This window comes from Numenius arquata, chromosome 3 (genome assembly GCF_964106895.1).
Source record: "Numenius arquata chromosome 3, bNumArq3.hap1.1, whole genome shotgun sequence".
NCBI lineage: Eukaryota > Metazoa > Chordata > Aves > Charadriiformes > Scolopacidae > Numenius > Numenius arquata.
Genome location: NC_133578.1, coordinates 57,804,795 through 57,830,419, shown reverse-complemented (window position 1 = coordinate 57,830,419; position 25,625 = coordinate 57,804,795). Strand labels below are relative to the sequence as shown.

Sequence of the window (25,625 nt, the reverse complement as noted above, 5' to 3'; positions counted from 1 at the left end):
TTGTTCATCTTACTGCAAATTACGTTGTATTTTCCTTATATACACATTTTTAGCCGAGCTGAAACTGGGCACTGGAGGGATATAGAGCAGAGATGACTATCTGATTTAGAAAACGGAATTAACATCCTCATAGACATATTGGTGGAGTTTAGGCCAGATAAATGGACAGGAAAGTGGATTGAGAACTGGCTGAACTGCTGGGCTGAAAGCAGCATAAAGCCCTACTGCAGGCTAGTCACTAGTGCTGTACTCCAGGGGTAAATACTGGAGTCAATGCTGTTTACCATCTTCATTAATGACCTGGAGGCTGGGACAGTGTGCGCCTTCAGCAAGTTTGCAGACGATACAAAACTGTGAGGAGTGGTTGGTAGACCAGATGGCTGTGCTGCCATTCAGAGTTACCTGGACAGGGTGGAGAAATGGACCAAGAGGAATCTCATGGGGTTCAACAAAGGGAAGTGAGAAGTCCTGCCCCTGAGTCAGAACAACCCCAGGCACTACAACAAGTTGCCCAGACGGGCTGTGGAGATATTAAAAACCCAACTGGATACAGTGCTGAGCAAGGTGTCATAGTTAAACCTGCTTGAGCAAGGCTGGGGTTGGACTGGGTGATCTCCAGAGCTGCCTGACAACCTCAGCCATCCTGTGACATTACTTTTGCTGGGACATGGCTCTACCCCTCTATAATTTTGAGGAGCTACTGGCTCCTACTCTACAGCCAGTGGCATCAAATACAAAAGAAGCTATTTGTATAGTATATAAATGCAGCAGAACCTGTATAAAGGTCAAGAAGCCATATTCTCTTTTATCTACTCCTAGACACCGCAACTGGAGTGAGCAATTCCATAATTCATTTCAATGGGAGTTTTGTTAGTATTAGGTGTAGGCTCCAAATGCCTGACCTGCATTTTTATGGGTGATTTGTTAGCAGCAGTGGGTAATCCTGCAGAGAGAAGAGGCTTTCATACTCAGCAGAGTACTAACTTTACCTCATCTCCATTTCTAAAAGAACTTTAGATAGCAGTGTAATTCATGTTTTCAGAAAGCTGCATTTTTGCATCAAACTGTTAACTGTAATGAAACAAGTAATTTATTTTTATCTGAGCCTGCATCACATCTCTCACTTCAGTGCTGGTTCTGAACATCGATAGAGGTGCTTGAACTGTGCTTCTCCGCACCACTGATGCATCCACAACAGGATCTTCCACAGCTCAGAGTAAAGTAATGGTTCGTAAGTGTCACTGGACAAAGTTGTACAACATTTCATTTTTTCTTTTTAATCGTATCTGGTGGTACGAAAGGTTTGGAATTCATTGCTTGGGAAAGAAAAGTGGCATTTTTATCATCTAAGAACGAATCCTACTTTAACTTTGCTGGTTATTGGCATTAATTGTGTTTGTCGCGATCTTAAAGCAAATGCAAAAACTAATATTATCACTTTACCATCATGTTTGGCTGGCAAGTATACATAGCAGTTTCATATCAGGAAGGTATAAAGGATATCTGCAAGCTGAATACTTTATATAGATACTATTCTCCTGTTCTGAATATCATAATCAAATCTAATATAGCAGATATAAACTATCATATATTTTGATGTTTAAAGAAAAAGAAACACAGAATGTTATTGGTGAGGAACGTTCCTGCAGAGCAGGGACAGTTTCTTCTGTGAAGTGGCTGTTCCAAAGTGACACTGGCGCCCTCTAACACAGTAAAGTTCAAATAACTGAAATAAAGTCAACATCTCTTACATAATTATAACACCTAGTTCCATAAATTACATGAAAGCTTTGAATGTATTTTAATGATACTACAGATTTCAATGACACTATAGTATGCTGATATATGAAAAACTTCTGCAAACATTGCCAACTTTTAAAAAACCCTATTGTAAAAATTACCCACCAAGAAAAAGCACTTCTCATAAAAGGAAATAATTCACAAAAGCATACTGCATGGTAAGTTTTGTAACACCAAAGATAAGCCTCAGTTGCTGATAGAACACTTTCCCAATGTCTGCTTAACGTAAAAAGGCAGAAACTACCATGAGGACAGAATCCCCAAATCCCTTCCCCACGCTCTCTCTTTGCACTCCAGTGATGGCCTCTGTTTTGCAGAGTAACACAGGTGGGAGGCCAGAAGCAGTAAATGCCGACTTCTCTCTGTCCCAGTAGCTGCTCTTGTGTAAGGCTTGGGATTGTCCCGACAGCCCTAAGAGCTGGCTAGACCTCAACTGCTGAGGAGCACAATGAATCCAGACTACACTTTGTGGATGAATACTACGTTATTACATATACAGTGAGCATTAAAATTGTCATTCAAAGTGTGTGTCTAACACATTCTTTCATGGAGTTTTCCCATGAGGAAATCTTTCTAAACAAAAGCAGACAACTCACCGAGGCTCTGGGTATGATGCCCAGGGTATAACAGCCCTGACAAATGGACTTAACTGGAGGAGATGAGGACCAGCTGAGTGCATTTAAATCTTTTTTCAAGAGGAGAGTGCCTCTGTGTCTCCAGTGGTGGTAGACTGCATAGTCCGGTACCTTTGAGCGTGGACAGATGTCCAGGCTGAGGGACAGAGGTCTATGGTATATCCATTTCCCCTCAGTAGTTCTTGTCCTGAACTCTGCTTCTTCCCTTGCAGGTATCCCTTCTCCTTCAACAAGACCCAAACACCAAGAACCAAACTGTGCTTATGCAATAACAAAAAGAAAACTGTCTCACTGATATATTCCTATATGTATTTGAGGCATAATTTGAAAAGCAACAAGGAAAAAAAATACTATTTTGAAAAACTCCTAAAAACATATATACTGCTCTTACTTTCGCACCTCCCAATAGGTAGCTCTTTGACTTTTTGATGCTTAATCCTTTAAAATCAATCTTGTGTTACTTATAAACCAAATAAGCAAGTTAGCATGGGGGAGCAAGCTGTGCAGCATCAGCTGGCCATCAATAACTGTTCATATACTTGTGGATATACTTGGAAAGCTCGTGCCTCTTCCACCCAGCGCTGCTCCGACAGAGAACAGCCCTGTTTCTGCTGGCAGCTGAGTGCCAAGGAACAGCCGCCAGAGCAGCTGTCCCTGACCCAGGCAGGTCCGTGGTACCAGGGGGGACCTTATTCACCTGGCTGAGCCTCGAGAGACCTGCCAGGCTGGGGCTGTGGGAAAGGCGGTGTGGCCAGTGCACACAGGGTAACCCTCGCCACACCTGGCAGCACCCCGCAGATGCTGCTGCTGTGTGCACTGCCCTCTGTGAGTTGTGCTTTGGGCTTTAAAGGGGTGGAAGGGGAAGGAGTTTCAGATTAATCTTCCCTAAACTACATCTGCAGAGTTTCCTTCCTTTGGTCTAGAAAAGAGTTCAAAGATTATCTATCTAAACAGATTTTTTTCTTTCCAAATTCTTCTTACTTGCTCTTTTTGTTGAAAGACATCATTTGCGGGGGTTCCTTTTCTATTCTGCTTTGAAAACTTGTGGCAGTAAACCAACACGTTCCCTTCCCTTTGCATACTTACCCTAATATAGACACTCCAATCACAGGCTGAGATGGCTTCTCTCTAAAACAATTTTCTTCCTTGATCAGTCTTTGAACCTACAGGTCTTTTATTAGATTCCATAAACGTATCTCTTGGGGGTAGTTTCATCAGAATTAGCATGAGATCAAAAATGTCAAAGCATCAAAGTGGCAGTCTGTTCTCCCTCAAGCCAAACACCATTATAATCACCCACTGGTATTTTCCCTATATCCCCCTAAGACTCAAGTTGCAAGGGGTTTAACAAGGGTTTCTCAAAAAAGGGAATACAGACAAGCTGAAGGTGAATCCAAGTGACTGAATAATGCAGGGACACTCTTTTAGGGCTACACAGACCTGAAGCCATATTACCCTTTCACTTCTTGGCTTCTCCACGTACCACCCTCGAGGCTCACACTTCGAACAGGACTGGGGACGGCAGGGCTGCTTCTGGCATCATGCAGATTGAGGACTGTGGTTTCTACAGTCTGCTCTGTATCAGTCGGTCTCAACTACAGGAAAGAACTTCTGGCATGCAGAAGTTTCTCTTCTTAAAGAAAGGAATTTATTAATGAATGTGAAAAATTGAGCAGAAACCTGTTTTGAGAACAGATGGGCTTTCAGAACAGCAGCAATGCTGTTTGTCTAATCACCTCATCCAGCCGCTTGATATAATTTCTTAATCTAGTTTAGGCTCTTTCCCCGTTTTGGACACGCTCATCTTTCTGTGTATGTCTTATACATAACATGTGTGTGTTTTTGTAAATAGCAAGAAAAACATGTATTTAGAAGTTGAAACTGTCAGAATTACTGTTTCCTGTTCACCCCAGCACAATAGCTTGTCTCATGTGTCCAGTCACAATTCATTCATCCTGTGTCTCCATATTATGAAGAAGCTTTAATTATATGAGTGCAGAATTCCTGCCCACCTCCATGCCCCGTGTTCTGTTTCACTCCACACACGAGTGCCACCAGGATTATTTCTGTTCATTTTGCTGTGGCTCTAAGGGGTCTGGATTCAGAGGTCTGGATTCAAAGCACTGCCAGTGACTTACGTGGAAGACTTCAAAGGAGAGGACCAGGCACTGCTCACAGGCTAACACCGCTGATTATCTCTAACTTACTTAGAGGGTCACACATCTGTTCTGGGCATTGTCTGTCCTGACAGGTCCTGGCAGTGCAGTGCCCCGGCTGTGAAGGTGACCTGGAAGGTGGGAAGAGCTGTGGTTCCCTTCCTCATTGTCAGCCTTGGGGAAAAGGACATGACCAAGAGCTGGAATCTTCACGCTGGCAATACTCAGCGTTTAGGAGCGATCCTCCAAGGATATTGCCTCATCAGTATTTCAGCCTCTCTCCACAGCCCTCCTGGGATGTGCAGTGTTTCTGTAGTGCTGATGCCTTGTCACTGCATCCTTCTGCAGCCATCAGCGTACCGTACCCATACTGCACGCCCCGGATTAACAAAGTGCCAATTCCCTTTTTCTGTATCATCTTTGCCCCTCAATGAGATTATCCCACACCACCCTTCTTCCATTGTAGTCACCACAGAATTTTCTTTAAATCGGGTTTTCCAGGCTGTTCAGAGCTCCACCTCAGCTCCAGCTTTTTAGGGTGGATTTTTGTTCATAGCTTATGTACGTTCAGAGAAATGAATTAGCCCACCTCCACCTCACTTTGATGGTGGTTCTGGATTTGATTCAATTTTTTTAATTTCTAAATAACTTTTTTTTTTTTTTAGTTGTTATTTTCTTCATTCTGCATTTCTCAGTGTTACAGTATTTATCGTAGAAGGGACCAATCACCTCATACGCCCTCTCAGAGTGTGTTTGGGATGTGACCACTACATTCCTGTGGACAGTGTCAGACAACGGATGTAGTCAGTAGTTATCTGCTAGACATGAGAGACTGGGAAAGTTAGCAGCGTGGATCCACAGCAAGTATAAATAATGTAGTTTTATGATTATTTGCAGCAATGGAAAATGTCACCAGAACCCTAATGTTATTACAATTAATTCAAGACAAGCAGACATCAGCTTGTAGCAATACCCTTTACTGTTTGCATTAGGCATGTCCACCTGATTTATGGTTACAATGAAAAAAATCACTATCATGTAAAAAATTCAGATGGCGACGCGAGAAATCACAAGACAAATGTGTGAAAATTGTGATATGAATGGGGACTCACAACAGCCTTTCCAAGTCTGAATTTTAGGATACAGACAAATAAACGAGGCAGAGATGTGGTCACAACATTAGTTCCGAGCACTGCATGTGGATGGGACATTTTGTGAATAACGAAATCTTCCTTAAAAAGCCAAAAAATCGAACGTAAAACCCGCCAGGGAATCGGTACACGGGGAGTCAGGCAGAAATCAGCTCTTATAAATATTCGGCCTTCATGTGGAGCAAATTTATTTCTTGTATCCTAAACCCAAGATATATTTTAATGCCTTTTGTTGAGCTATTCATCTCCACTGGAGAGCCCCAAAGATTTATTCACTGACTCCAGCTGACAAGGATTAGCAGACCCAAAACATTTAATCGAGGTGCTCTGCGTCCTGCTGAGTTCCAGGTGTCAAAGACTCACTAAGGATGGACTCTTTTTGCATAGGTGATTTGATAAATAGTTAATAAAGCTAAAAAAACCTAAAAGCAGAACTAGGGAAGAGTCTATATTCAAGAGACGTTTTAAAGCAATAGGCAGTTTACTTGTTCTATTATCACCTTGAACAAATGCATAGATATAATCTGAAGACAATACAAATAATCACTTGGTCAGAAAACAGGTTTAAGTAGTTTATTCCTGTAAATGATACTTACGACTTCAACATAGATGCGCTTAAAAACCCCAGCTGGGATTAGTCAGTATACTGCAAACTGGTTTAAGAGACGAGAGAGAGATTTCTGGCTGCCTGAAGTGCTTATATTCTTATTTCAAAGGAGCAAATTAAAAAATGGGTGCACTAAAGAAACTGAAAAAATGGAAAACAGCATGTTAAGTTATGGGAAAAGATGGTACCTGAGCCCAGCTATGCGAGCAGCTATCTTTATTTAAAGGTTTCCATTTTTAACAAATGTGTAAGAAATCAAATGTCAGTAATTTGTATTTGCTACCCAACTAGCTAGTGTAAAGTTTTACTTTCAGAGAGCGTGATGGTGTACCTCTGGGGTTTGGCAGGTGTCAGAGTTGCTAGGTTCTCCAGTGAAGTGAGTAATATGTGTAAAATGTGTATAAAATTGAGTAAATCTGTAGCCAAAGATGAACAGGTTGTGCTTGTTTTGAACTTGTAAAAATGGGACCGGTCAACCAAACAGGTGATTTATAAAGAGAAAATGCTACCAGGTATGTTCTGTCATGTGAAAGTAATTGGACTAGCCAGTGGGAAGAACATAATGCAGCATGGCAGGCTTTAATTTACCTCTGGAATATTTCCGGTACCCTCAGCATTTCCAGATCAGAAATGTTTTGTGATAAGGCTTTTCCCTTTGGCACCACTTTTCAGGTAGGTACTCCACTTAACCCCGACATTCTCCTTTACTTTCTCATGGTCTAAACACCCCTAGAGCTCAGCAATTGTACATCACACTACCTGAGCCTTTCTGACCAGCTTCACCCAGAAGTTTTCACCTATGCATGTAGATCTTTCAGAATTAGCTTATTTCAATCCAGATATAAGCACTTAGTTCTTTAAACCAATTTTGTATGATGGATAATCTTCAAAATAATGTTTGCCACGAAAAAGGTCAAAATGTACTATCTATCTCAAATACTGTGGGGTCTTAGATATATTGGTGTGGTGTTTTCTACTAAATGTATAATTGATAATCATGAATGATTTATCTGTTTTATTCTCCCTGTGTTTGCAATGCTTTTTCTCCTTCACAAGTCTCATTACCCAAAGTATTTGCTATAGGACCAATTTCGGCCCTACTGAAATTACTGTATACTCCTCTTATCTTTGCTGAGAGTGAAAATTAGCACAATTTTAAGCACTCTTGTTCTGTATTTAAAGCCCAGCTAACCACCAGAGTTGTTAAAAATAGTTTTTGAAGTGTTTATTATTTTTGCTACTGGATCACATGTACCTACACTTACAAATAAAAAAAAAGGATGAATTTGGTTCCAAAGTACACAGGGAAGTCAGTGGTATTGCATATTCTTGCACTAGACTCCAACAGGCTGCTTAGCTGAAATACCATCCTTTTACGTATTTTGTTCTGAGTTGTTTCTTTGGCTGATTTAAGAACTAAATTAAAAACAACTGATTATATGACTATTCAGGTCATGGTTTTGCTTTCAAATTTGTAGGATGAAAAATGCATCAGTAGGTCATTTCTCTAATATACTTTTTTAATGAAACACTGTACAGCAGACTGAACAACTGCAAGTGAAGGGTATTAAATGTGCATTAGTTCCGATTTCAATATAACATAAATTATTGAATAGTATTTCCTCGTTGAATTAGTGGAGCAAACTGCTGTTCTATTTAAATGAATGCTATTGTTTTTCACGTAAGACCACTGAACACATATAGAATCATACCAGAGGTGTTATAAAGCAGATTGTTCCACTATTTTTGACATATGGAGGTACTGTTGGGGAAGTATGCCCCCCTTATCTCCAAAAAAGAGAACAGCCCTCCTGGTTTCAGACCGTCACATTTTAAGTGCTAGTTCAGTGGGTTGTCTTAGACTTAGTTGTGGTAGTGACCTGCCAGCAAGGACCTGTCCCTCAAAGTGGAGGCATCCTTTGTACTCATTTTTAATTTGAACGTGTTGCTTCCATTGAAGAGGGGGTAATGATAACCTGCTCCTAACAGCTTCTTTACAGTTCGTGAGCTCTAAATCCTCCTTGAAAAAAACAAAATAAAACAAATTTAAAGAAATTACTGCCAAACTTCTCCAATGATCTGGAATTTTATTCCATCCATATACATGCATAGTAACAACATTTGTTGAGAAATTATTTCTATCAGAAGTAGAACATTATCTTTGTGATCACCAGTTGCAGTATTGCTACTCTTATATTTAAATATATCTTATATATGAATTAGATTCATAATTGCAGCATTGAGTTTAGGGTTTTGTTTTAGACTGTGCCTTTCAAAAGATAAAACTGATTGACATGACCTCATTACTTACAATACTGCTTCCAGTAATTTTGTTCATTCTTTATAAAGTATTGCATTTAACAGCAAAGGTTTAAAAATTGAGACAGAGATGCATCAGCGAAAGAAAATACAAGTACTATACAAGAAAAAAATTGCCATCTTCATTTAACGTACGTTTCAGATTAAGAAAGTGGACAGAAACATACTGCTACATACAAATGCAAAGCCTAATGACTAAGGTACTGTATCTGCTAAAATATAAAGTGCAAACTGAGCCCAATTGTTCAAAAAATTGAAATTTTAAGGCGAACTTTACAGCATAGTTGAAACTTCTTTGCAAGTTATATTTTAGCATATACATATATCTGCAACAGCATATAAGAAAAAAAAATCAGGATACACAAGTGCTTTTGAAGCTATTTCTAAAATGCTTTTCTGTATTGTTTGTGACTATTTTCTTTAAAATCTACTATACAGTGCAAACCATATGTGCTACACAATAACTATACAATAACATTACAAATGACTTTAATATAAAGTTTTTAAATAAAAAATAACATAACTACAGCTATGAATACTGCTGGTAAAATAAATTAATATTTTTGAAAATGGCACCAATAATACACTTTACTAATGGACTGTAATGAAATTACACCTTTAAGTCTTCAACTCAGCAACAGTGAAATCTCCTGATTGTCCAGATGTAATTCAAACAGCTTTCTTTAGACTGTATGGAACAATATGCTAAACACAGGTACCAAAGGTGACCGATTGTTTCATTTGACATGTTCTGCTGCATGTGACGAGCAATAAAACTTCTTATGAGTTATAAAGTTTGAAAGATTGTTGAACTGGATGTCACACAGTCGGCAATACTTCCCACTGGTTGGGGCCTGGGTAGAACCATTCACGCCTTTAGCTATACTAGACAACTGTTCCTCTGCTGTAGGAATTGCTGGAGAGACATTTTCATTTGCAGTTAGGGGATTCTCAGAGATCCAAGAAGGAGACTTGTGCCCATCTTCATGCGGAGGATTCTGGGAAATGTTCTCTTGCTGTGGGTTTGCGGCAGGTCTTTCCTCCTGTTTTAGTCCCCCATTAACTATCACCATGCCTCGGTTTTTTGGCAATAGCGGAAGAGACTCTTTCTTCGGCACAGCACATCCATTTGAAGGCACCTGGCCTTTAGGAGATTCACTTTCTGTATTTGTGCTTTGATCTAAATCAGTATTATGAATGACGAGGGAACCAGAAATGTAATCACTTGGCTTTATTCCATAATATGGAGAAAGCTGATCTGCTCCTTTAGCTTTCTTTATTGCTCCAGGGTAAAGGCATTGTGGAAGAAACAAATGTTTGTTTTCTTCTTTTGTGGCAATAAGCTGGGCTGCTTCACTAAAGACTTTTAGTCCTTGAAGTGTTGCTAAGTGTGTGGAAAATAAGTTTCCATTAGGAGAGGACTGTTTCGAGCTTCCGTTTTTCTCACATTTGATTATGCTTCTTTCATAACTGACATCTGGGCTGTTTCTTTCACTTTCTGGGTTTTGAAACACCTTACTGTCGAGCTGTCCCAGGTCGTTACGCTGATGGGCAGTGACAGGGCAAAAATTCTGCTTGTGAGCCAGGTAGTTCTCAACCTTGTTAAAGCTGATCTTGCATACTGTGCACTCATGGTAGTCCAGCAGCCGTTTGGGAGAAGTAGACGTCCTCTCTGATGGGGGCAAGCATTTTTTACTGAGATCTATTGGCACATCCATCTCCAAGCAAGACACAGTGGAGTGGGGAGTATCACACTTTGAAACTGGAACGCACTTGTTAATAGACAGTGATGTTTCCAGATGCTTCGAGACTATTCCTGGAAAGATATCACATCGTGGATGGTAACATTCTCCAAGGCCCTCCGTCGACTCTTGAGTAGATGTACAAGGATTGCCAAGATTAGCCACTTCTAGAAATCGCTGTTGAACGAGTGGTGGCCTTTGCTCTTGCTCTGGCAGGCACATCTCATACATCTTCCTTCGCTTCCGGGTCCGCATTGTTCTCTGCATGGCAGGCACTTTGTTGGAAGCGGACCTTTTCAGTGGGGGGTCGTGGCGAGTGGCACAGTAATACTGCTTGTGGACCATGTACGTTTCATGTCTGCTGAAAGTAATATTACAAGCTTCACACGTGGTCTTGTTAGGATCGCTCTCCCCTTCTACTAAAGGAGCACTGGGATTCTTCACATCAGAAGGTTTTCCGTTTATCTTCTCATCGCCATTGCTTGCAGTTGACAACTTCTTAGATTGTGCTGGAAAGTCTTTTTCATGACTTTTATTGTTTGGCCCGATCAAATCTAAAACGTTGGAAGAGTTTATGCAAGATGTCTGCAGAAGCTGATTCTCTGGATCTGATGTGTGAGGAGCTGCATTCAGGATGTTTATCGAGCTTTGACCGTTACTGGGACTTACAGCTTCTGGCATTTTTTCTGGAACACTGGAAAAATCTGGTGACTTCGCCATCTGCTGCCATCGGCTGCTGCAGTAATGCTTTTTGTGTACCAAGTAGTTGTCCAAATTATTGAATGTTATGTTACACTCAAAACATGTAGCCCCTTTAGGCATCAAAGGACTGTAAATTACAGGAGGATAATTGCTACTTCCATGCCTCAGTCTTCGATGAACCAGTTCAGACATTTTGGCCAGTATCTCTGAAGCCTGAGGAACCACAGTGATGTCTTGAGGAAAAGCAAACTGGGAAAGAAAAGGTCCCATTGGGAAAGAAGGACCAATATTAGGCTGAACAGGTGATGAAGCAAGTCTTGGACTGGATGGTTCAGATTTTATTTTAGTGTATGAAAAACTCTGCTTATTTGTTGCAGGCTGGGTTTCTGGCCTCTGGTTTGGAAGGAAAAGTGGAGCCTTTTTTTCACATTTATCAAGCTCTGTATCAGAACTTGCATCTTTAGTCTGCATGGTCTTTTGGCTTTGGGGAACATCATTTCTGCTCAACAGGTCCGTTGCAGGCTGTAAACCTTCTTCGTTTCCACTTGGAGAGTGTTCAATGTCACTCTCTCTCTGAATCTTGTTGCCAGAGACGTGTAACTCTTGGTGCTGCAGTAGCTCCCTCTGGGTTTGGAAGCCAAAATGGCAGTGATTGCATCTAAAGGCAGCTTGAGTAAGATGCGAGAACAGGTGCTGATGAAAGTTAATCACCGAGTCTGCAGTGTAAGTACAAACTGTACATTTCAGACTAGCACCAGGAGGGAGAAATTCTTCCATTTTCACTCCTATAGAAAAGACAAGTAAAATACAAAATAAGGTGACTATTTTGCCCTTCATGAAGTATACCAAAAAATCAGAAGGTACAAGCACAGTAAGAACAACTAATTTTCTTCTGATGGGATGATATTATTCACCCTGAAAATACTTGAATTGGTTCAGAATTTCTTTCCTTGAACAGCCAGAGGACATTCACAGACTTCTGCTCTGCTTTGAGGAGCCTTAGCATCTGCCTGCATTCAGCACAGACAAAGGGGAAGAAAGAACAAGGGAAAGGATAAAAATAGACTGGACTTACTCTAAATGAAGAGGTCTTAGAAATTACAGTTTTAACTAAAGGGAACATAATGTTCCCCATAACAATCAGTGGAAATTCTGAATGCTCAGAAAGGTCAAAAGGGTCAAGGTTATGATGTAGCTTGAGGTACAGCTCTCAAACTCGGTGTCTGACAGCCACAGACGGAGCAGAAGTAGCACTTTCAGCGTTATTCATGCTCAGCTCTTTGCCTTAGTGTGGGAAGAGGATACAGAACTATCCTTGTCAGAAAGGACTGATGAGTTGTGTTCATTGTGAAGGAAGGAGGAGGAGTAAGACACGGCTTCACCAACACTTTATCTTCCACAAATAATGGCTGAAGGTATCTACTGCTGTAATACAACAGTTCCTCATGAAATCACTACAGCCTTCCCTATCAAGAACAGTACGTTCAAAGCCATCTTACAATCACTGCTGAAACCAAACCCCCTCCCCCCCTCCCCGTTTCACAGTATTTTGAAACTGAACATGCTTTAAAAAGAGGTAAGACCAAATTTCCCTACTGCAACAACACAGATTCTGATTACCTGTTAGACAATAAAAACTGAAAAAATATTAGTAGGGATGATGTTCGGAATCTAAAATGGGTATTTCTTCTGTTTACACACACACACAAACATGTATACCACGCCTTGGTCAGGTAAACTAGGTTCATGGTAGTTGGACAATACAAAGCTGTAAGAATACTGTGGCTTAATATGTCATTCTGTTGTATCTGGAGGTCCTCACTTCTCCCCTAGCATCAGCGACTCTCACAGTTATGAACGACATTTGAATTGGAACTTCTCTTGGCCTCAGAGGCCAGAAGGGAGCCGAGGAGATACACAACACTTTAATCAGCGCTTCTTCCTCATCAGGCACTTTTTCATCAGGAGAGCGTAGCAAACTTTAGCTCCTCCACTGCCATGAGATGGTGTTGCATATGCTTCCACATCATGTGATACAGTCACAGTGGAGTGTCTCTACGGACTTTTCAGTCGGGGCTCCATGCTCCAATGGTGTGGGTCTGCTACAGCCCCCCACGGGAACAGGAACAGAAGTTGAAGCAAACACAGCACTAGCTTACAGGGCACTTGGAAAATGAATGTTTCATTCCTACTGCAGAAACTGTTATAACTTGTGATAGTCTGTATAGAAAAATAAAGATGGACAGGATCTGAAGGAGAGCAAGAATGATTGAACTGACTAAAAAGAAGGGGATGGCCTGACGTTTAGCCTCTGATCTAAGAAATACTTAAAAGAGTCTTACTGGAAATTCAGCAGGATCTCAGACCCGTGTCTTTCAAGGAACACAGATGCTTATCTCTAGATTGTAAGAAGACATGGGCACTCACAGCTTATGACTGAAAACCCTCTCAACACCTAGGCCAATGGTATGTCACTAAATGCAAAGAGCTGAAACAACCCTTTTATATAACGGCTAAGATTTCAAAATTTTCCTCTTCTTGGGGAGAAATGAACTTGTTATCTTCCAGGAGTACCTGGTTCTAATTACTAGGCTGAAAGACATGCTCTTGTTTAACTGCTTTTGTTGAAACCATTCCTACTGTTCCGCTGGTTCACTGAACAGTGAAATATTTGCTAGCCAAGAGACAGAAGCAGGCAATAGGCTGATATTCAAAGTTAAGATCTGGAAGCACAAAAAGATCTGACCTCTAAGTGAATGGCTAACTGTTCTCTGTGTTGTCTGTACAAGGAAGTTCCTCACTCAGCACTCTTTCAGTCCTGTTCTGCGAGGTACCAAACTCCTCTAAGGCAACATGATGCCTTCTAGATTTGTAATTGCTGCCCAAGTATCAGAGGAACATTTTTCACTTCACCAAGTCCAGAGTAGACTCCCACTGCGCCAGCAGTTTTTACACTGCAGCTGAATAAGGCTTCCTTCTGTGAATAAAGCACACATTAGTGTCCTTTAGACTCCATCCATGTAACAGGAGTATCAGGAACTCCTGTAGGGCCCTTTTCTCTTTCCAGACACAGTTCTGTGCACTAGACAGCCCTATACCTGACACTGCAGTCTTTTTTATTTATAGCTTTTTTCTGCTAATGAAAATACAGAATGTTCTGCAATCTCGTAACTTGTGTTTCCAGACCTAATTCAAAACAAATTCAAACAGCACACTCAAAGGACCTTCAGGGAGGGAGACAAGACTCCTGCTGAGTTCCAGATTTTTAATCTCAGGAATTTTGTAATACCACTTTCCATATATCTAGTATTATAATTTTAACAACAGGGACAAAGGAAAAAATATCCTTATTTATATTTATAAGGAGGGAAAAGAATACTGTTGTGAAACAAAAAGTTTTTATGAAACAAGTGTCCTGGGAAAAGCACACAGAGTTCTGGACCCTGGTCCTTAAAGCCCCCTGCCTAAGAAGCCTACTCTAGGACCCCAAGATCTTATTTCAGAAGGACTCGCTCTTTGGTGGTGTGTATTTCTCCGCTGAGCATCAAAACAGGGTAGGCAGAGATTGTAGTCTAGCAGACTCATGTTTAGTGGGTGGAATCTCTCAGAAACCAAGCAGCAGCAGTTTAACTGTGTCTGGATTGCTGAGGATACCTTCACCAGTAAAGAAATGCTGCCTGTATGTGTGGGTATACATATTAAGAGAGAGATGGCATTCAGATGAGGATTAGTAGGTAAGAGAAATGACACTGGTTACCTGAGAGCTGTGCTTCATGTAGAACACAGGTCAGAAACTGTTGATTTTTTGGTAGCATCTAAAACCAAGGCTTGCATATATTTGGAGAGACATTGATCCACTGAATGTCTATAGTGAATAATTCTGCAAATAGCTAAATGTAGAAGATGTTGTTGCCAGCAGATCCAGAGAAGTGATTCTGCCACTTTACACTGCTCTGGTGAGACCTCACCTGGAGTACTGTGTGCAGGTCTGGAGCCCTCAATATAAGAAGGACATGGACCTGATAGAGAGGGTCCAGAGGAGGGCCACGAAAATGATCAGGGGGTTGGAGCACCTCTGCTACGAGGACAGGCTGAGGGAGCTGGGGTTGTTCAGCCTGGAGAAGAGGAGGCTCCGGGGAGACCTAATAGCGGCCTTCCAGTACCTGAGGGGGGCCTACAGGAAGGCTGGAGACAGTCTGTTTACAAAGGCCGGCAATGACAGAACAAGGGATAATGGCTTTAAACTGGAAAAAAGTAGATTTAGATTAGACATTAAGAATAAGTTCTTTACCATGAGGGTGGTGGAGCACTGGAATAGGTTGCCAAGGGAGGTGGTGGAGGCCCCTTCCCTGGAGACATTCAAGGTGAAGCTCGACGAGGCCCTGGGCAACCTGGTCTAGTTGCGGGTGTCCCCGCTGACTGCGGGGGGGGTCGGACTAGATGACCTTTGAAGGTCCCTTCCAGCCCAGATGATTCTGTGATTCTACGTACTTACCACTGTGAGAATTTAGGTGCATTTCCAGAGCTCTTGCGTTAGAAAAACTTTTGGTGCACTGCGGAAAGGGGCAGACACTGGATATCTGCTGAGCACTATCTTCATTCTCCTCCGGCAGCTGAGGCCCCTCTCTTTGCCTCCCACTGCAGTAGTACATGAGATGGGCCTGCAGGTTCCGCTCGCTTCGATACCAAATGCCACAGGATTTGCAAGGGAATATGTCCTCTACAAGCAAATATAACCAGGTGCATGTTAGCCACGGTGCACTCAGTGCCAACCAATTATCACAGCTGGATTAGTTACCCTCATTTCCCCATTAAATGCATGCTTATTTAATAAAATATTGAAAACAGAGTCATGGGTTTATTAAAATGTCACTTGTAGGTAAGAGACTGAATGTGGGAGGCAGTTGTTTCTTTCAAAAGGAGATTTTAAAAATAGTTAACATAAAAACCAAAACCAACTAGAAGTTTTAGGCATGTAATTATTTAAAAATGTAATTAAATTGTTTGTTTGAATATGCAGTAGTAAATCAAGAACTAAGCTGTATTTCCGATACATCACTACATCTTTCAATGTTTTTTTTTTTTCCCTGTGTGCACAAGTCTTTCCAGCATTGGGGTTTGGAATTTTTGAGTGCTAACTGCAGATCATTCTGAAGAATGTATACTTTCAGAATGCTTATGCAGTTATTACTGTAAAATCCTGTTGCTCTGACACCTAGAAGGCCAGACTGGATTATGTTTCCTTAAGATCCTACAGTGTTGAATGTAATATACTACGCAGCATGTTTATTTCCTGGGTTCCTGTTGTTATTAACATCAGAAGTTAAAATTTCTAATGTACTTTTGTCCTCTTGTGTTTTGGTAAATTGTTGCTGTTCCACTCTTCACTATGCAAGAGGGATATTTGCTAAGAATAATGCAATTTTTCATTGTCTTCTATCCCAAAGTGTCAGCATCCTCTCTGAGGGGAAGGCAATGCCCAGGTTGCACAGCATGCTTCCCAGCAGCAGAGGGAGTAGATATTTTGATCATGTACTGAAGGCTACATACTTCACTCATGTGAAGAGTAATAATGAATACTGTATATTTACACAAAGCAGAAAGATATTTGGTCGTTAATATCCTGTCAGAAGGATACCTACACAGTATATGTTGTGCATCTGTCTCAGAAGGACAAAAGACCTGTTTGATCTTTCTGAAAGCTGAACTTCTCATCCTATCAGTAAGAACAAGGAAAAAATCCTAGCCCTTTAGGGTACATCTACACTACCAAATTAAAAGCGACAGGGTCCAGACTAGAGCACTGGAACTTCTTGTTTATAGGGTTAAATCACAAGAATGATCCCTTCCACACTTTTGGCTTAAGTCAATTAACACCTTCCCCCTTCCTGCGTACAGTTCAGGAGTTACCACAGGCCTAGGATCATTCTCTGCAACTGGTTTGGACACTTCTTGTCTGTTTTTGAGACTAAGAGAGGATAAAATTTTGAGTGCAGCCAGACTGTGCCAGCTGACCCCAGGATCAGAGAATGAGCAATTGCAGTCAACATCAAAACACATCTTGGTCAATGTCAAAACTTCCACTGACTTCAAAATGTGAAGAACTGCTAGTGACTGTAATTAATTTAGTCTTGAAGAATGGCTGGCCGCTCTGAAAATATGATGTGTATCTGATGATGTAACTCATTATAATTCATGACAATTTATGTTTAATTTCAAATATTGATGTATACAGGACAACTGCTCTGTTCCAATTCTTTTGAGTGAACAAAGTTGAACACTCCAACCCACTGAAATGGATGTCTTTTATTTGTTAAATATCTACAAATGCAACCAAAATGTACACCATTTAGTTTGCTTCTCTGACTGCATTGCTAATGATTGTCTATTTTTCTGCTCATGAATTTGCATAAAATATTTTCACCAATACCAGTTTCTATCTTCCCTTTGCCACTGAATGAATTTAAGACACAGACGTTTAATTGCACAGTTAGTATTGCAGTACATGCCACTATTAAAACATTACTGAGACAGCTTGCATCATTTGAAATGTCCATCTCGTGAAAGCTGACATTTTAGCATTTGTTTTTGGCTTCAGATGGTTTTAAAAAGTTGAACCACTGAAGTTTCCACAGAGAGTCCACAGTTTCCACAGAAGAGAAAGTCCACAAGTAGTAATAGGAAATTTTGATATCGGAAACGTCTAATTTGCATTCATTTGACTGCACTCCATCAAATAATTGAACTTTCTTATCATGATTTGACTTCCAGACATCTTTGTTTCCTACGGGCTAGATGGCCTGGACAGTCTGTAGCTCCAGTTATGCATGGTCAATATGTAACTCCCATTACATGACATGCAGAGGAAATGCATCTGAGGAGTTTTGCACAGTGAGAGGATGGAATTCCAGGGAGAACAACATATAAGGATGGGATCTGAAACTATTACTCTCCTAAAGTGATGCAAAATAGGTAAAAGTCTCTCAAAGTTAATATTTTAATTCTTTAAAAGCAAAATATTTCAATTTGTTTCAATGGATAATTTCCAAATATTTCAATGGACCAATTCAGGAAATGAAACATTCAAGTTCAAACTAAACGAGCCAAGATGATATTCTAATTTTGATTTTTCAACTAAAAAAATGTTAGGGAAAAAAAACCCCTACAACACTTAATTTTTCTAGAAACTGAATTTTTTCAGAGACCTAGCAAAAGAATGTTTAAGAGCTGTCTCACTATGAATCCAGAGGCGTATTCAGCATGTTATTGGATTCACATCTGGCTTGAAACTTTACTGAAGAAACTGAATTTCACCAACTCAACAATGAGATATGGAAACATCCCCATCTGGTCAGAGACAGAGTCAGAACTGGAGCAGGGCGGGAGGGCAGAGGTTCTGGACAGTGAGATTTGTTACGTTAGCAGCCTCCTGGAGTTAAGAGTGCAGAGGTTACTCCAAGTTGCTGCTAAGCCCATGTAGCAAGAGCTGATGTACTTGGACCCCTCTTAGCAGCAGAAGTAGCGATGATCAGTGCAGTTTTCCAGGGCTCTGCAAAAGGCAGTGTTGGCAGCAAAAGTGTTTCCAGAAATTTGACGCTGTAGAAATTTGACTACTTGGCTTTGGCCAAGAGCTGGCCTTATGGAGATTTTGCACAAAGATACATCCTCAGCTGAAACAAGCTGTGAGTAAGTAGTTGCCCTTTAGGCTAGGAAACTCTCTCCCTGGTGGCTCCCTTGCAGCTGTTGGCTATAAACGCTGGTCTGCCTGAACTGTGGTAACTGGGTGGTCCATTTTAGGGGCTTCTGACACCTTCTTTTGGAAATGTCCTGTATGGTGCTAATTGCTGGTTCTGTGAACAGGTATGTCAGCTCACAGCAGCCCCACTTGTAGGGTAAAAATCAATGTGCTTAGCTATAGGGCTTGAGGTTGCTGCCAACTCACTCTCTGGAAGGGAGGACTTGGATGACTTGGACACTTAAAGCTTTATCTTTTAAAAGATAAAAAGGTATCTTTATCTTTTAAAATAGACTAACAATAAATGTGTAGCTATCACAACTTTTTACCCAGAAAATAAGCAATTACAAACAGAATGAAAGGTGTTACCACAGATATTTTAACTAGTCCTGTCTGAAGACCTTGACAACGGTGTGACTGTTCAAGACAGAGTGTTATTTGGTGTGAGCGTGAGTAGCAGATCATGTGCCTGCATGTGTATTCCCACCTTAAATACTGTATTCAGTAGTTCACTGTAATTAAAATACTTACGAACCACATGAAGCATGGGGAGGTGCTCCAACATCGGGTCTAAATGGACAGGCTTACAAAGTGCTGAGAGCTAAGTATGTGCAACAGGTCTAAGTGATGACTGGGGAGGATCATGGTACCAGCTAAGATATTTGAAAAGTAATTAGGAGAATGAGGAACTAGGGCTGTATAAAGGTAAAAGGAAGTAATAAGAAAAAATTAAAGAAATGAAATTTAATTCAAGCTGAATTGTCCCAGTTCAGTACCTGACTTATCATGTACTCATGTCCCTCCTCTATACGGACAGCACTTAATTAAATGCTGTATTTTGTCAATGATAGGGTCTATTGACGTCCAGAGGATGTTAAAACATTCTTCAGTAGCCACACTGAGTGGAGATACTACAATAAGTAGGGCTCCTATAAGGCATGATCTCCACGGCATTTTGAAACAGCCACTGAAGAGATACGTTCCTTCTTTCCATTGACTATCATGAATCATTGCCAGAAGCTGCAGCTGTAAGCAACAAGCTTATTTGAGCATCAGTGGCTGGACTTTGTGAGCTAACAGGTCTATCTGACCTACTTTAACAGTTTCTTATCCTGTTGCCTGTGGGAACAGATCACAGAACCTCCACACGAGGGCAGGTCAGGTACTCTGTGAGGCTCTTGCAGAGCCCAGCTGCCAGACCGCTCTTCTTCCTCTGATGTCTGCGAGTTCATCTGAGATGATGGGGGGAACAAAAGCAGACTTCAAGCTGTGGTTTTTAAGTTGTGTGGTTTCTGTGGTCTGGAATTCACTACTGCTGTATTAGCCCTTCATATGTGTCTCAAAGTACTGCTGTTTAAAAAAAAAATAAAATGCCAGAGAATAGTGTTCAGGACTTACTGTTCACAATAGCCGTTGGCAAAATAGATGCCATTGCAGCTTGTTGAGGGAGCAATTGTATTGAGTCCAGCAGGCGTGCGGGATACATCCCTTCTGTGAGAGTCATCTGACTAGCAGCTTGCAGCCTTGAGTCAAAATCTACAACAAAGGCAATCAGTTCTTCACCCTCTGAGATGGCCTTGGTTGTGGTACACCAAAGCTGCCCTCCTACAGGAAACATAAAAGCAGAAAGATTTAATTGACGATATCAGATTCCAGAACTTAAAACACCAGTGCCATATCTTCACACTCTTTTTTACATTTTGATGGTTTGTTCAAGGTAAAGAGGCAAATAATTTTCTCTTTACCATCCTCCTCCTATCAACATAAGAATGTTCAGTGTAGAAGAATAACAGTTCAGAGATACTTTTCCTAATTATTTGAAGCATGAATATTCATTTTAATTTTTCATTTTGTCTACAAAAAGGCCAGCACTATGAAAATCAAAACATAGGTGAAAATATTTTATATGGCACTTTTCTATTCATTACTTTTCACCAAACTTCCTGTATAGTTTTTCTTAACTCCAAGTTTGTTTTATTTTGAATACCAAATCACAGCACAATAAAGCCAAACAGCTGCAAGAAAGAAATCAGATTTCCTCTTAAGGGCGTTCTTTCCCTCCCTTATGTTTGCCACCCTCTTTCTCTGAAAAATCTTCCCTTATGTAATATTCTTCGTAACATGACTGCTTTATCTCTGCTTACACTGACTGAACTTCCTGAAAAGAAGATATGCCAAAGATCTGTTTCATAAAGGCTTATTCAAATAAAGGTTTGTTTAAAAGCAGGGGGGGAGGTGGAAGAACTTTCATCAAACAGTAAGATACACTATAGCTCTGTGCTGCAAATGTCACGTGTAGTGCATTAAAAAGAAAATTAACTATGCGAGTACATCTACTAATGTATTTGAATGCGATAGTGAATGCTCATTTATTTAACATGTTTAGACAGGCAAAGCACTTATATTGTGTTATCTACACTCTCAGGCCTAGATACATATCCAATGCAGTTATGCCTGAAATAATGTTGCATACTTTATATGTTATAAAGCTTTTTTTTCCTCAGGTTTTGTATATATAGAAAAAGCTATATGTTGTATTCATTAGGCAAGCAAAAACTGTACTCGTTTTGATAAGTAATATTGCTGTGTTTATCTTTCGGCATAACTGCCTTTTCAACTGCACTTCATTTTTTTCCCCTCAAAGAGATTATAGTTTTAAAACAACTTGTTGCAAAAATCTGGTAGAGGAGATAACAACAGTGTATGATATGCCACAGCTAAATGGAAGAATTAGGACATTGTTTTAGAGAAATCTTGGACAATTAATTAAACCAGTCTATTAGCTTTCAAAGATGAGCAAACAAAACAGCATCAGTGACAATGTGTTTCAGTGGAAAAATAAAGCTAAGCTTCCAGACCTCAAAGTGGTGTAAAAGTTTCAAAGAAGAAAAGTGTCTTTGTATTTACCCTTCGGTAATGCAGCAGTTGAAGGTGGCTCAAAAGTTTACAAACAATTTACCATAACGGGACCAAAGCGTACTAAGGTTTACTACCCTCCAAAACTACAGTGTTAAATGGTCCAAATCTGAGTAATTTCCTCTAGAGAACAAGATGATTAAATGTGAAGAGAGTACCATAAATGTCTACAAATTCAGAATCCTAATGCCCAAGCAGGAATTCAAACATTTGAAAAGTACCGTCTGATTAACTGCCGGGAGTAAACATACAGAAGCTTTTAGAGTTAAACTGGTATAAAACCTGTTCATGAGAGAACCAGGATAAATTCCTAAAGCACGTTTAATTAGTCTCACAGATAAAAGTACATGATACACAAAGCAATCTGAGAACCTGAAACTGAGTACTCTTACTGCAAACACCACACAGTTCATTTTCTGGAAGGAGCAAGGTTTTCATTATTAACATGCACTTCTATTTTAATCATATAAAAAAGGTGCAATAATCAACCAACATGTTTTAATATATTTTAATATAGAATAAGAGCTCTTCCTAGACTGTATTATTCATTGGATTTCTTAATAATATAAAAATGAGTCACTGCAGAAGAACCAACTGAGACTTTCTCTATCCCAGCAAACATCTTGACATGCTGTACCCTTGGGAGGGAAAAAAATAAGAAAGTGCAGTTGATTACTGGGTCTCCAGCTGCAATCGGTCTGGATCGGCTAAAAGGCTGACTCAGTCTCCTGGTGTTAGAGCTCCTCAGGGTGTTGACTCATGTCCAGCAGCAGATTAGACTCGGACAGCTGAAGGGAGCAGTGACCTCGGCTGCCTGCGCCACCCAGCTCCTGGAGGCTGTCACACCTACGGCAGGCACAGCCGAGCGGGATGTGCAACAGCTCTGGAAGCACAACAATCTCTTGCTTGGCTTTTTAAAGGAAACCAGAACTACAGAAGTTTAATCCACTCCTGCATCTGAATGCAAACTATCAGCCCAGCAGGGTTCAGATCCAAGAATTACATTGTTATTTTGTTTTCTTTCATCCCACTCTATAGAAAATGAGGGATCATAACATATATCTCCACGTTCCCATCAGTACATGGTATCACGTTAGGTTAAATCCCCAGATGAACTCCCAAATGCTGCATGTGTCCAGCCACTGGAAATGCAGTACACCACCTCTCCAGCAACATTCACCCATAGGGACAGGACACAGCACAGTCTCCACTTGTCCCCTTCTGTGCCTGGTTGCACAGGGTCAGGCAATAGCTGCTGTTCTGAGAGATGCAAACAACTCTATTCCCCTTAATGCAGTGAATGCAAGTACACTGGCCTTCGTACACAGTGGGAAACAGTGAAAGAGAAGTCTTCTGGAGCGTTCTACTGCACAGACTGGAAAATGGAGTGAGGAGAACCCAGCAGAGGTTTCCAAATTTAATAGGAAGTTCCAATCATGACTATCATATGAATTATTACACTGTCAAGACACCCTTGTCAGGGATCAGGGCTTCCTTACAGGTAGTGGTTACAAAACAGGAAAAAAGTTCTTGCTTCCCACAAACATTTCTAGAAGCTAAGACACAACTGACGTACACACAGTAATTTCTCATGAGCACAACATATTTTCATAAAGCAAAGGGCAGTGTTAATGACAGATTTTCAAAAGGATCATAAGAATGTCTCTAAATAGTCTTTCCCAAGTACTGGTGGCAATGGAGGAGACAGGAAGATGTTTGCTTGAAGTATGTGCAAGACATCAAGATTTCATAAGGGGATGTACAGGTCTGTTATTTACATGAGATGAAGTTCTGACTAAGCTGGCTAGAAAATTTTTAACCAGCTGTTCCTTCTGTCAGAAAAAGCTTATAGGGGTGACATGGTTCTACCAAAGCTTTACCAGGCCAAGTTTCTCAGTCCTAAGACAGATGCAGCCATCAGAAGAAGAGAAAGGAAAGACATCCAGTTAAGCTCTAATAAGGATGAGTGCCTGACAGAGCCTCAGAAATGAAGTCGTGGTTATACTATTTGGTTAGAAGGCAAGACAATGGTGGGCTGGTGTTTTGACCCTCTTCTCAGCTGTAATGAGTAGACCAGTCATCCACTTTACTGAAAAGGGTCTTACTGGTTTTACGTGGTGGGATGAGAAAAGTCTAATTCTTGTTCCAGTGCAGAAGGGAAGTTTTTGCAAGACTGGAAGACTGTGACATTGGAAAGCTGTTTTCTCTACAAGTCTAGTCCTGACTCTGTGAAATTGAAAATGAGCTTCTGAAGCCTGCAATATATTGTTTCATATCTATGATTAAACCAGAAAAAAATTATGTGATATATAATACACACATGTCAAGCAGAAGAAGAGAATAAAAATATCTGTAAACGCTACATATTTATTTGAACTCTTCTTCTCATTCACTTTGCAAGGAATTAGAAATGCTCATTTAATCACAGAAAGTTGAGAAAGTTAGAGAATATCGTGTTGTGCAAACTAGAGCAAAAAATTACATTCCAATTGCATTGGCATGAGCTCTTTATCAAATGACATCAGCCACTGAAGCAGCTATCTGATACCTTCAGAGTTTCCACCAAATGGAAAGGTTATTTCAGGATTCTCGTCTTTGTCTGCATCTTCCACTGCAAACATTTTTGCTGCTTGAAAAAACCCCAACACCCTTACATAAAAAGAAACCCAACAAACCAACTTTCTATGCAAAGGAAAAAGTAAGGTCTTGATGTCCCAGAAAAACTGTGGACTTACTGTTCTTTGTAATGTTTATGATCAAGATTCTTGTGCAAACAGATCTGGTTCCTAACAGGAAGCTTATAAATCATACTCATAATTGCTGTCAAAACTGCAGTGGAGTGTACTGCAAGTTTCGATAATAAAGAATAGAGTCACAGTTCAAACTTGATTACATTTTGGAAATTCATGCTGCTCTTACAAGAATCAGTGGTCTTAAATATCTTCTTCTCCTGCCAAATTTTTCACTTGCACTTTTTATTATTTATGAAATCAGTGTCTGCATAATGTCATGCAGACCTCTGCTGATAAACTCTAATTAAGATTAAGACAAGCCTTTTGGAAAGGATCCCATCATTAGCAAACATGATAAACACAAAAATACTCCCCACTTGTCAACCAGGAGCAATTCAGTAACCTAACAGTATTATCTGTTGCTAGGCTACAGAGCTGACAAAGCTTCAATTATATTGTATGGCCATACCTATAGAATACTGTATAAGCAAAATGTATCTAATATAAAAGCATTTAACTTCATCCATGCTATCTGTAATTCATGGCTTCTTTCAATGGCAAAAATCAGGTTAATAATTACATAGCATGCTGGAAAAAATCTTAGCGATGTGTCATGTTTGCACAATTTTTTCTAATTTATCTCTATGATTGATAGGCATTTGCTTTGTAAAAATAATAAAATGCAAGCAATGGGATGCTGTAAACCACAAGCGCAACTACATCTGGGCTCATCAAGATATGGAACCATGCTTAGTATAAAAAATATACAGTAAATTGAACCAATTAAATCATACTTAGATGCAGTTATGCTCTATCTTGTGTATTCAGAATAAGGAGTACTGTGGTGATAGATATGCATGCTAATACACAACTTTATTTCACCTAGGACAGATATCCAAAATACAAGAGAAACTTGCTTTTCTTTTTTTAAATAGCCCTTCTACACTTGGATTATCTTTTTTAAACAAAGCAACCTCAATTATTCTATGTGGAATCATCAATTTGCTCTGAAGATTTAACTAAAGCTATGGCCCTTCATCTGTTCTGATGCTCAGAACCCTACACCACTTCCAAGGAGGACACAAACCCCAGCACAATGAGCCTTCCAATGGTGGGCTTCTTTTTTTCCC

At 40.3% G+C, this 25,625-nt stretch overlaps 1 protein-coding gene across 1 annotated transcript in view; it reads right to left on the bottom strand.

The window, feature by feature from the left end:
- Positions 1-8,418: 8,418 nt before the first annotated feature.
- ZFPM2 (zinc finger protein, FOG family member 2) overlaps positions 8,419-25,625 on the bottom strand; it is a 312,269-nt gene continuing 295,062 nt past the window's right edge. The window contains exons 6-8 of the mRNA XM_074145230.1: positions 20,246-20,452; positions 15,608-15,832; positions 8,419-11,897 (exon numbers count right to left, since the gene is read on the bottom strand). Coding sequence (XP_074001331.1) covers positions 9,406-11,897; positions 15,608-15,832; positions 20,246-20,452 — 2,924 coding nt within the window. The 3' untranslated portion in view covers positions 8,419-9,405. The remainder of the gene's footprint in view (positions 11,898-15,607; positions 15,833-20,245; positions 20,453-25,625) is intronic.